This window comes from Delphinus delphis, chromosome 13 (genome assembly GCF_949987515.2).
Source record: "Delphinus delphis chromosome 13, mDelDel1.2, whole genome shotgun sequence".
NCBI classification, from domain to species: Eukaryota; Metazoa; Chordata; class Mammalia; order Artiodactyla; family Delphinidae; genus Delphinus; species Delphinus delphis.
In genome coordinates this window covers 85520200-85533018 of record NC_082695.1, presented here as the reverse complement: position 1 = coordinate 85533018, position 12819 = coordinate 85520200, and the positions used below count along the sequence as shown (strand labels likewise).

Here is a 12819-nt window from a genome sequence, read left to right as displayed (position 1 = left end):
TAAATCTGAAAAGGTTTTAATCTCTTCTTTTTGCATACAATGGCTCAGAGTTTGTTTCTCTTATATCAGCTAGAGTCTATGATTATTTTATAGGCTTTATATCTTTTAAGCCTCAACTAAATAACAATGAACCTCCAAACCCAACCCACATTCAGAGGAATATCCCAAACCTTTTAAAAATCCACATTGAAAGGAAAAAATATTTATTAAACCCGATATTCAAGCAGCAAATACAAATGCAAAATAGGGTGATGTCTGCGTGTACACAAGGTTACGAGGATGCCTGCTCGCTAGGCCCTCCAGCCTCCTACCAGGCGCAGGTGCGGGGGGTGGGGGGGTGGCGGCAGACCCTCAGGGCCATTTGCCCTCAGGCTCCAGAAGATGCAGCCTATTCCCCTGGGGGAAGGGAGGGAGGGCTCCCCTGAGGAACTGGAGAGCACACAATGCCACCTGTGGAGTCCACTGGGGGACACACAAGACCAGATAAAGGAGGGATGCGTTTCTTCAAATACTGATGAAGGAAGCAGAAACTTGTGTAAGTAAATCCTCAAATTAGAGGCAGCCAATTTGTCCCCTGGATGTTTCCATCTGTATTTATACAAACCGAGTTTCTGTATTACTAGGTAGACCTGTATTCAGTCGAGGATTCTACAAACTCGTAACTAACATCATTTCAACTTATTGTTCAGATTGAACAGAAGATAGAGCTGGCCTGTTCTGCGGCCGATGGGAGCCGCCGCGGGAGGTGATTGGAAGAACGCTTATCCGCTCCGGGGTGGCCGCGTAGAAACCACAGACCCTCCCCTGGGGCCGGTCACACCTGAGGGCAGATCACAGGGCACGCACCCCGGGGCAAAGCCTCGTGGGCTCAGGCCCAAGTTCTGTCAATCATGCGCCTTGTGAGCTTGGGCAAGCGTCCACTGAGCCCAGCAGGGGCTCCCCACCTGCAGAGGAGGTGGAAGTAACAGACCCCCTGGGGCCCTGAGGGAGTTACTCCGTGTGAAACACTCAGAACAGTCCCTGGCGAGGAGCGAGGGCTCCGCGCCAGGGACTTACTAGGATAACTAGGACCCTCGTCAGACAGTAACTTGGATCACCGTCTCATCGGTAGCAAGATGAGCAAGCCTTCTGGCCATCGGCTGGGGAACTCAGAAGGATGACAAGATAACAAGGTGGCTGATGAATTAGAAAAAGGAAAAATGAAGGAAGGGACCCCCCCCCCCCATCGAGTCCCACGTCCTCACCCCAGTGGTCAACACTCAGCTGCAAGCTTTCAAACGGCCCAGCGGCTCCACGTGGGGACCGAACCCACCCCGTCCCGGCCTCTCACGCCGGTCACACCACCTTACCCGCTGCATCCGCTCAGAATCACAGAACATACATCTGCAGGCCTGTGATAAAATCAACAGAACTTCGAAGGATCATCGTGCAAAGACCCCACTACACTCCACCACAGGCCTGTCACTCCTCCCCGTCACCCCTTGAGCCCAAAGTACGTAATCCCCCAGAAACTGAACCAAAATGTCTAAATGGCTTTAGCTCCTGAACGACAGAGCTGTTTACCCATGAAGGTCAAGAGAAGGCAGCAAACCTCCCTGGCACTCTGCGGCCTCAGCACAGATGGTGCAGAGGTGGCCGCCCTGATTCTCCTCCCACAGGGGTCAAGGGCTTGGCATGGAGGGGAATCATGGAAACGGCACAGCTGAGCGCTGTACGTTCTAAGCTTTCTCAGGATACTATTTTATGAAAACTTAAGCAAAAGGTGGAAAAAGAAATTGTCCTGCTCATGTCGTTATGTACTTCCGCGACAAAGAGGCCAGACTCAGCAGGAAGACCCGGACCTCAGGGCCGGGGTCACAGCGCTTACAGGCCTGGAGTGCCGGTGGTCTTCCGCGCAGAGCAACACCCCTCCGCCGTGCTCCGAGGCAGCTCATTTTATAAAAACTGTACATTTTTAAAAGCGCAGAGATCAGGCTTTCCTCTTTGGAGCAACGCAGAACCAATTCCAAGCCCCCCAGGGTCTGCTGCTATAGAGCAAGACCTGCCCTTCGACCGCCCCCCACCGTTAAGGCTCCGGACGCACACAGAGGATAACTGTAAACATTTCCAAATAGTGCGGAAGCATTCTTCGAAGGAAGCACCTCAGTCCCTCGCTGTACAAGCCAGCCATCGCTCAACGGCTATCCTCAGGAACCCGGTGGCACCCAGCGGGGTTAAACTTTTTAATGATCATCTTAAGAAATGCAACACTGCTCATTTGAACGAAGCGTGTCAGCACACAAATCATGAAACGATGATTCCGACCAGGATTTCTGTTGGTTGATTGCATAAGCTATACCTCTCGTCGCTGAAACAACATCTCAAAGGCAAAACAATGACGACATGACAATCTATGTAAATCAAGAACTGCATGTGGGTTTATTTTACATTTGAGAAAACAGTGGATTTAATTGTGTGAACCGAAATGTACTGTACAATATTAATGATAGAACATCAAAATGTATAATTAATAGTGCATCGCTCGCTCTGTTTTCATTTATTTATTTTCGTCTGATATACATGCATCTGGAAAGATGCAGGTTGCAGTAAAATTTCTCTATTTAAATCAAGCTGCAGGAACTAAATTTTATTCAAAAATTGTGGTTGTACACTATATACACAGAAATTTAATATAAAATGACAATATAAAAAGTTAAAAGAGAAAGCATACAGCCAGAAGGTACAAAGAAAGTTGAATAGATTAAAATGGGACGATATGTAACATACAGGAGTTTTTAAGCTGATGCCGGCAATTTACAAGGAAAGGACTCCAACATTTGCCCCATTTTTTTTTTTCATTTACCAATGCAGCACGCTTATAGAAAGGTCAGCTTGTACCAAAGCTTACATCTGTAAATAACTATAAACTGCAGTATTTTACAGAAAAAAGAAATAGCATTTTTACACATTTTTAAATAATAGCTTGCATACTTTTTTTTTTTTTTTTTTTTTTTTTTTGCCAAAAGTGGCATTTTTTCAGCATCCAGAGGGTTTGGGCATAGTGGCAACTGGGGTGTTTGTTGTCGCTGCTGTTAGTTTTTGTTTTGTTTTGTTTGTTTTAAACATGTGAAGTTGTGGCTTCCTAACCCCGAGTCCTAGACAACTTTCTATTTTCCAACAGCTGCATGCATGCTTCCTTCACAAACCAGTTCTGCATATAAAAGCTCGTTTTTTAATTATTAAATAAGTTTTGTGTCTGACACAGCTTTTGATCTGAATGAAATGCCTTTAAGCCTTTTTTTTTCTTTTTTCTTTTTTTTTTTTTTTTTGAGTGAAAGGCACAGAAATGCGATTACAGTCCTCAAAGGGTTAAATTTGACACTAGGAGGTTCTATGACCTTTATTGTCATGGCAACTTTGTAATTTTAGGACGTCTTTTCTCATTGTTATTTGTGTCTTTCTTTCCTGCTAAGTAAATGTCTCTGAGTAGTGTGCCCCACTATTTCCTACAAAAGAGAGCTGAACATCGAGAACAGATGTTGAAAATAAAGGTCAGACTTTGACTCACGGAAAAAGAAACGGAACATGCACAATCGGACGAAGAGCATATAAATATAACTACAAAATATGTGTAAGAAAAACCAAGGTCCAGACAGGCAGTCAGCAACAAAGGGCAGGCTGATTTCGGAGGCTCAGGCCAGGCCTAGTGCAGTATGACGACGTTTAGTGCAATGCGCCACGGGCCCGCGCGCGGACCCGGGGCTACTGTTTCTCCAGCTCCGTCACGTAGATCAGGTGGTCCTCGGGGGACTTGCCGTGGGTCTTACTAAGGTGCAGTTTGACTGCGTGCTTGCTCGCGAAAGTCCGGCTGCAGAGCTTGCACTGGAATGTGGAGCCCAGATCGTCCTCGGCGGCTCCCACCGGGCCCAATGCTTTGTTCGCCAGGACTTTGGAAACATTCTGCTGTTCTTGAATCTGATTCAGTGGCAGCTTGGAGAGGTCCTTCAAGCTGAAGCCTAAGTGTGTCTCTAGATGACTGATGTACGTGGAAGCAGTTCTGAACTGAGAGGCACAATCGTTGCAAAAGAAAACGGGATGCCCTGTGTCCAGGTTCTTCAGGAACTTGGTCCCCCCTGTCCTCCGCAACTGGTACTTGACGTTGGCCAGCCAGTGGCTGATGGTGGTCATGGAGAGCCCGGTGAACTTGGAGACGTGCACCCGCTCCTGAGGGCCCAGGTCCGACATGATGTACTTGCCCTCCGGGGTCTCCCGCAGGCTCGAGGCGAACTGGGCCTGCAGAATGAGCAGGTGCTGCGGGTTCCAGTTGGACTGCCGCCCCTTCCTCTTGTGCACGGGCGACAGCTCGTCCGCTGCCTCCTCGAAGCTGCTGCCGTCGGCGTCCGACTTCTCCGACACGGTGGAAGGCGTGGAGGACTTGGGGGTCAGCCGGCCCGTGAGGTTCTTCACCATGTCCGAGATGTCCATGAGCGCGCTCTCCCGGAGCGGCGAGGACACGCCGTCGGCGGCGCCCGGGGCCAGGGCCTTGCTCTTGGACTTGGTCAGGTCGATGGGCTGGTCGCTGTTCTCGTAGCAGTAGCGGTCCAGGGTGCCGGGCGGCTTGGCGGGCGGGGCGGGGAAGGCCGGCTTGTCCAGCATGCTGGTGCTGATCTTGTAGAGCATGGCCAGCGGGTCCAGCGAGGGGCTCACGGGCCTGGACACTTTGCCCAGGTGGGTGTTCATGATGGACTGCAGGGCGCTCAGCGGGTTGATGAAGGAGGGCTCGGGCGAGTGGTCCGTGATGATGCCCAGGTTGTTACAGCCGTTGGTGACTTTGGCCTTGAGGGGCTCCGTGCCGTTCGGGGTGTGGGCGTCCACCGCACCCTCCTTCTTGGTCTTCCCCGCATCGGCTTCGGGGCCCTTCTTCTGCTGGGGCCTGCCGCCGCCGCCCAGGTCCTCGGCCCTGGGGAAGTCTTTATTCTCCTTGGCCGTGGGGGACGCGGCCTTGGCCGGCGACCCCTTCTCCTTCTCCGCAGGCCTCTCCTCCTTCTTCACACTGACCTTGCCCGTGACCTTCTCCACCAGCTCCTCCATGGCCGACACGTTGCTCTTGTGGGGCGGCGGCGTGAGGCTCCCCGGGGAGTGCAGGAGCGCGCCGTGCTCCGAGGACAGAGGCTTCACGCTGCTGGCGTAGGACGCCTGCATCTGCACGCTCTGCACGGTCGGCAGCGGCTTCACGGTGCCCGGCAGCTGGTAGGCGGCGTGGATGCTGGGGTAGCCGCCCCACGAGGGGGCGCCGTTCTGGGCTTTGCTGATGGCCGTGGAGACCGTGTTCTCCAGGGACTTCAGGATGTCCACCCCGCCCCTGGGGCTGTCGTCCAGGTCCTCCTCGCGGAGGTACTGGTAGAGGGTGGTGGGCTCGAACTTGTCGGCGGCGTCCTCACCCTCCTCCTTGATCTGCTTGTCTGCGTCCCCGGACACCGCCGGCAGCGCCTTCTCCTTCTCGGGCTCCTTCTTCTCCTCCGAGGTCGCGGACCCCGAGGGAGAGTCGGGCTGCTTTTTGACGTGGGCGGCGGGCAGCCGCGTGTGCGTGGTGGGGGGCAGGGGAATGGACTGGATCTTCTCCTCCACCATGGGGTCCAGCACCAGCTGCTTCCCTTTCTTGGAGGCGGAGGTGGTCACTTTCAGGAAGTGGCCGGTGACCATCATGTGGGCGGTGAGCTGCTGCAGGGTGTCGTGGGAGCTGCCGCACTCCATGCACTTGAGGATCTGGGCCTTGCGGGCCTCGAACTGCCAGGTGTAGCTGGCCCCGTTCTGGTAGCCGTAGCGGTTGTTGGGCGTCACGTACGGGTTGGCCGACTTCTGGTCCTTGGCTGACTCGCTCGGCGCCACTTCGGCCGTGACGCCCGCCGGCTCGGGGGAGCAGGGGGCCGCCAAGTCCTGCAGCGCCCGCTTTTTGGTGGAAGGGACCAGCTTGGTGATGGCCGGCACCGGCTCCTTGAGAGGCACTTTCTGGTAATGCTTCGTCTTGATCATGTGCACGCTCAGGTCCTGCAGGGACTCGAAGGAGTGGCCGCAGTACATGCACTTGAGTACCTTCTGCGCGTCCTCCTTGCCCTCCATCTCCATCAGGGAGCGCTTCCTGGGCTTGGACCACCGCTTGGTCTTCTCGGAGTCCTTGTCCCTGTTGTTGTCGCGGTAGTGCCCCGTCTCGTTCATGTGCACCGTCAGCTCCACCAGCGTGTCGTACGCGGCGCTGCAGTCTTTGCAGCGGAACTTGCTGGCGCCCGTGAACACGGAGCCGTACAGCTTGTTATTCTGCCGGTAGAGCTGCACGGTGCTGAAGAGGCTGGGCTCGGGCAGCAGCCCGTACGAGGACGTCTGCTGCAGCGTCTTGGCTAGGGCGGCCTGGTGCCAGTCGTACCCGGAGCCGCCGCTGGCGCTGGTGCCGGTGCCGGAGCCGGAGCCCGAGCTGGGGGTGCTCGCCGTGGTCCCGGTGGCCCCCGCGGTACTGGTGGGGGGCGTGGCGGCGGGGGTGGAGCCCTCCTTCTGGCCGGCATCGCTGTTGCCGGTGGTCGAGCCGGACTTCTTCAAATCCAGAGCCAAGCTGGACCAGCAGGACCCCGAGAAGAGGTTTGCATACACGGCCTTGATCTGGGCCAAGCTGTCCTGGGGGTAGGAGACGCCCTCCCGGCCCTGGGCCTCCTCTTTCTCTTCCTTGCAGGAAGAGCTCTTGAAAGGGGCTGGCTGGTCGCTGCTTTCGCTGAACGGCGACCCGTAGCCGGCGTCCTGATTAGTCGCGGTGCTGATGGGGGAGTTCTGGTAGCTCGGGGCCTCCTTGAGCTCCGCCTCCTCATTGCACACGAAGTCGCTTTCCTGAACGTCCAAAGGCAGCCCATCCTCCTCCACGTTTTCTTCATCTATTTCTGCTGCCTTCAGTTCTTCCTCAGGAACGTAAGCTAGGAGAGAAAAATGGAACACCGTGAGGAGACGTAAATCATCTCCAAGGACGCGGCCTCCCCAGCAGTTAGATGATCTTTAAAAAGATGTTTCTCAGCCGAGCTCCCAGGCTACAAGGCTACCTCCACTTTATATATCTACCCCTTCTGCAGCTCGACGGCAGGAAACAGGTTTCCACCAAGAGAATCCCCCCTCCTACATGAATACATTTCCACGGAAGGGCGGCATCTGTGCTCTTCTTAAAGATGTCAGTGTGGCCGTCACAGCTGGGTGGGAAGGGAAGGGACCCCTGCCCCTCCTCATGCAGGCTCCTCTTTTTGTAAGCAGCGGGGGTCCCTTGTGCCTCCCCGTGGCAGGGGGCAGGGGGACCTGGTTGTCAACTTCTAGGGCAAGATAATACAGACAGTATTCTACGGCTTCCATAAATAAAAACGTTCCTCAATGGCAAGCGATAAAAATACTCCGGTCTCCCCTAAAAAGGAGAAAGCGACGTAGCCCCACCAGCGCCCCCCTGCCTGGATGGAGCAGAAGTCTCCCACAGGTGACACCCGACAGGGGTCAAAGAGCCACGTCTGTACAAAGCGGCATTATTCACAAGAGCCGGAAGGTGGAAACAACCTAAATGTCTGTTGACGGATGGATGGGTGAACAAACTGTGGTTTATACAGACCATGGAATATTAGTCAGCCTCTAAAAGGAAGGAGATTCTGACATATGCTATGGCATGGATGAACCCTGAGGACGCTACGCTCAGTGAAATAAGCCAGACGCAAAAAGACAAATACTGTAGGAGTCCCCTTAGATGAGACACCTAGAGCAGTGAGGCTTACAGAGACAGGAAGTGGAACCGTGGTTTCCAGGGCCTGGGGGAGAGGGAGGAATGGAAAGGCGGTGTTTAATGGCTTCAGAGTTTCAATCTGGGAAGACGCAAAGCTCTGGAGGTGTATGGTGGGTATTGCTGCATAACAGGGTCAATGTACTTAATACCACTGAACCGTGCACTTAAAAATGATTAAAATGGTAACTTCCGTGTTACGAATATTTTGGCACAATAAAGCAAATTTTATTCTCAACAAGGCCTATAGTATACGCTACGGTGGCCCGCTACAGCCACAGCTGCACAGAGGGTGACTTCTCGGGGTGAAGGCGGCATCTCCCAGAAAAACTCAGGATACGGACAGCTGTCCCAAGCAGGGGAGGGATGGACGGCACATAAACCGCTAGACGGAATCCGACCTTCTACTGCAACACATTTTAGACCCTTTACTATGTGACGGATGTTGTCAGTCCCCAAGGGGACATCATTGCCTGCACCTCTTAACTGATTTGACCAAAGCACACTTTTACTTCTTTTTCCTTTTTTTTCCTTTTTTTTTTGAGGGAACAATTAGCGTTCCGTCAACTACCTGGGAAATTTGGGGTTAAGATATTTCCAGAAAGGCCCCATTAAAATGCACTGATACGACCTGAGAGGGTGTCTCATTAAGTAGAATCACTCATTATCACGTTATCAGCACCAGACCCCAAGGGAACGTGCAGAGAGCACCGCGTTTTCAGGGACAGTGATGGAGAGACAGAGAAGGAGGTGGCTGCCCAGAGGGCGGACGCGGGCAGGAGGGAGACACACGGGAGGGTCTGCGCCCACACGCCGAGAGCTCCAGGCACGATCGCTCGTGAGCACAAGTGAACACGTGGCGAGTGACAGCCGCTCCACGGGGCCCTTCAGCATCCCTGCCCACCCCCGCTTCCCCTCGCGGCCGTCCCCACGCCTGGGTGGCAGCATTGAGCGACCCAGGCACGCATGTCCACGGTGTTTCCCAGCGGAAGGCAGAACTGCATCAGAGTCCACTAACGAGTCGGGGAATTACAGTCCATGAGTCCTGCGCCGTCGCGGGGGACTCGCTGCCACACCTCCGGGGTGTGTTTGTCACCCACCGGTCCTCACTCTGCGGGTGGCATCTCAGGGCCTGGAACCGCACGCACATGACTTGCTTGGCATCTGCCCACCTGCATGTCCATGTCCCAGCAGAGTGGAATGTCATCAGGCCCTGCTGTATCCCGGGCCTGCCCTGCTCCCGACAGAGCAGCCTGCACCTGGGGGCCCCCAGGCTAAGCTCAAACGCCTCCTGTAGGCCACCCCCAGCCCCAGGGCGACAGTTACTCCTGGAACCACACAGAGCAAACCCCGGCCTCCTAAGGATCACTGGTTTCTGCCGTTCCCTCCCTTGGACACCCGTCCCCCGTTATCCAGGAGGTGGAGGGGGACCCCTAATGTGCCTGCCTTCCTGGAGCTCATCTCCCAGGGGAGACAAGAAGCTGGGTGAGCAGGCAGCCAGGGGAGCCCCAGGGCGGACCCGCCGGCATCCCCTGCCCCGGGCCGAGCATCCCCGCGGGGACGCGGCCCCCAGCCCCCCTGCCCAGAGCACTCCGGGTGTGACACCGTGCTCGCCGGGGCCAGGGCGCCGCCGGCTTCCTCCACCCGCCCTGCCTGTCACTCTTGGCCGGTCCCTCCGCAGCCTCTTTCCAGCCAACCTTGACTTCTTCCGTGACTCCTCCAGGGCACGCCCGCAAGCACTGGACCCACGTCCACCTGCAAGGCCACTGGGTGCAGGCCCTCGGCTCTCCCGCCCCGTCGGGGGAAGCTGGCCTTCGCGATGCCTGTAGTCTGAGTCCGCCTCACGGCTGGCACATAGAAGGGGCCCCAGCTGCTGTGACCGGAGTCCGTCGCGACGTGGGCGTTCCACAGGCACCCCCAGTCAACTTCGTGCAGACACACGACTGCCCCTGCCCCCTCCAGCCCCCGCCCCAGTGACAGCCCACTTCCTCCTCCTGAGCTGGGAGTCTCCTGACTCAGCTGTACTGAATCACCCCGAACAAGTGTCCATGCCAGAAGAGCGACGGCTGTCCTCAGTGCCTCCCGTGGTCCAGCTCCATAGCCAGCAGGGCCCCTGCCCTAATTGGGACCCTCCAGGCTCTCATCAGATGTGCAACAGCCGCCCAGCTGGGCCTCTTGCCCTCCTGTCCTGCCATACTCTTTCTTCCTCCACAACCCCTGAGCTAAAATCGCTGTTAGAGTCCACGAGCTGCACAGGGGGCGCAAATCCTCACGTGCACCCCTCCCTCCGCCACATGTCCAGTCCCCACGCGTCCTGGTCCCAGGGTGCACCCCACCCACATCTCCACCTGGTGACGATGCTCGTCCTCAAGGGGAGGCTCCGATGTCATCTCCTTCAAGATGCCTTTTAATCCCCTCCCGGAAGCATTAAGAGATGTCTACCTGTCTGTCCTCATAATCAAACCGTGAACTTGCTCATTCAACTAAAATTGCTGAGTGCCACCCCTGCCTACCTCCCCCAGCTGGGCATTTTCTTTCTTCACCCTATTTTAACCCTCACAACCCTTCAAGTTAGCATCCCTGAAAATGCCCATTTTGAAGATGAGAAAACTGGTCTTGGAGAAGTTGACCGACTTCCCCAAGGTCCCAGAGGAGACAAACAAGGATTCAAAGGTGGGTCACCTGACTCCCAGCCGGAGGTCAAGCCACTCTGCCAGCATCAGGACCGAGTTACTTTCCTTTGTCTAATTAGCATCTCAATGCCAACAAACACTTTGAGTAAATGCTTGTGAATGAATTAATGACCCCAAGGTAATTCTTTTTTTTTTTTTTTTTTTTGGCTGTGCTGCGCAGCATGCAGGGATCTTAGTTCCCTGACCAGGGATTGAACTCATACCCCCTGCAGTGGAAGTGCAGAGTCTTAACCACTGGACCACCAGGGAAGTCCCTGGCCCAAAGTAATTCTGTATCAGTGTTTAGGACACCTCTTATGTGCTCATCATACTGTTATAATTGAGAGAATCTCAATGAAAAAAGAGTAAAAGGAGAGAAACTTTTTGACACCCTTTGGCCCAATAATTTTACTTTTGGAAGGATAGCCTCAGAAGGTGACATGAAATACAGAATAAGCTTCATGCACAAAGATGTCCTTTATGGTATTATTCCATATAAAATTCGCCACTACCTGAATCTTCAACAATAATTGGTAGTTAGGTGACTTTTCATTTATTCCTAAGATGCAATATTATTCAAACGTTTAAAAAACTATGTTTTAATGACAAGGGGAGAGGCATTCAATGGAAAAAGCAGAAGACAAACCTATTCACAGTACAACGGAAAAATTCTTTTCGAAAATGTTACTAGTGGTTTTTTTCTAGGTAATGAATATATGGGCTTGTTGACTGAAGTGGCTCTTGATCAATCTCTCTGTTTTCAAAATCTTCTTCAGTGTTTTCAATTCAACAAGCACGGATTAGCCATTTCACACCATTTCTGGAATGAAATAGCTGGAAACAGCCACTAGCCCGACGCTGGGAATTAAGGAGCCTGGAAGGGCAGGGCCCAGCCTGGGGGAGGGAACGTGGGAAGGGCTTTGTTCGTTGTTACTTTTATATTTTCTAATGTTAAAAAGTAAGAGGTGGGAAGAACAATGAAGGGGTGCAGATGGCATTAGGGTTCCTGTAGCAGAATTTCGGAGGCGCCGAGAGTCTGCCCGCACAAAGGCCGCCTCCGTCTTCCTCCCGGCCCTGCTCCTGCATCCTCACCTCCTTCAGCCTTCCCTAGGGAGGAGGGTGCCAGGTCCCATGGACAGGAGGCGAGGTCTCTCCTGAGACCCACAGTCCACCAGCTCAGTGGTCACTGTGCTGCATCCCTTTAGCCTTCCACCAGCACGGTCGCTGTCCGTTTCTAGACTCCCAGGAGTCCTGCTTTCACCACACCCTCCTCCACTTTGTTCATCCTGATGCGCTGAAGTTCTTTGGCTGCTTTACTATTCTACCGTGTACTTTTAGCTCAGTGTGTCTATTTTTTTAATGAGTGAACTTTTCAATTCTAATTTACAAGGGGCACGAGGAAACACAGACCTAGGGGGCAGCTGGGGGCCATCTGTCTTGTGTCCCCACCACTGGACACCCATCTGACCCCGGAGTAGTTTTCCTGCCCCACCGCGGGGGCACCGGGCCTGGTAGAATCAGCGCTGGAAGGAAGTGCACCCGCCTCCCCAGGCAGCCCGCCCACGAGCACTTCCCTCCCGCTTCTCACGCCACCCTTCCCATCACCCTACTCGGCAGCGTGCGTGGCCACGTGAGGACGCAGCTGATAATAGATGCTAACGGTACGAGGGATTCCTTTACAGCCGTGCCTGAGCCCCCTCTCCCTACCCCCCAACCTCTCCCACCTTCCAAAACTGGGCTCACATCCTGGAACCAGAGCCCTCAGAAGGATCCAGAATCTACCGGGTTTCACTTTAAGAGTCTGGGCCTGGGGCAGGCGGGCAAGGGCTGTGCAGGTGGAAGTTCACAGACCGGACCCCACGGTGCCTGGAAGCAAGACCACTGGGCGCCTGGCTTCAGCACCAGGAGGGGACACACCCGAGACACGTCCCCCCTCAGCCACATCTGTCCCACACAGTGAGGGCAGGAGCGACCGCAGGCGTGCAGGGGGTAGGGATGGCGTTCACCGGCTCGTCCCCGTTGGGTCCACGCTATGGGGCCATTGCTGTGGCTCCCTGTTGAAGGACAGACCCCCATCGTTAGCGGGACCTGAGGACAGACTTACAGAAGGGACAGACCCCATCCTCCAGGCCTCAGTTTCCCCAACAGTGGGGCTATAGGAAGTATTCATGGAAATGGCAGACCACCATCCTCATCGCCAAGCCCCCCTCTGTGCTTGCCGGCCCCTCCTCCCCATCTCGCCCTGCAGACAGACCGTCAAGATGAACTCGGAAATGCCCACGATGGGCAGTCCTCCCACGGCTGTCAGCGGGCGCCCCGCGCAGCCTCGGGCCTCACAAACCGTTGCTCACATCGCATAAATGGGGACAAGAGGAA

The 12819-nt window shown here is 54.7% G+C and overlaps 1 protein-coding gene across 2 annotated transcripts in view; it reads right to left on the bottom strand.

The window, feature by feature from the left end:
• Window positions 1–2401: 2401 nt before the first annotated feature.
• The window catches only part of TSHZ1 (teashirt zinc finger homeobox 1), a 77285-nt gene continuing 66867 nt past the window's right edge, over window positions 2402–12819 (bottom strand). For both annotated transcript variants that reach the window (XM_060029232.1, XM_060029233.1), the window contains exon 3: window positions 2402–6935. In XM_060029232.1, coding sequence (XP_059885215.1) covers window positions 3742–6935 — 3194 coding nt within the window. In that variant the 3' untranslated portion in view covers window positions 2402–3741. The remainder of the gene's footprint in view (window positions 6936–12819) is intronic.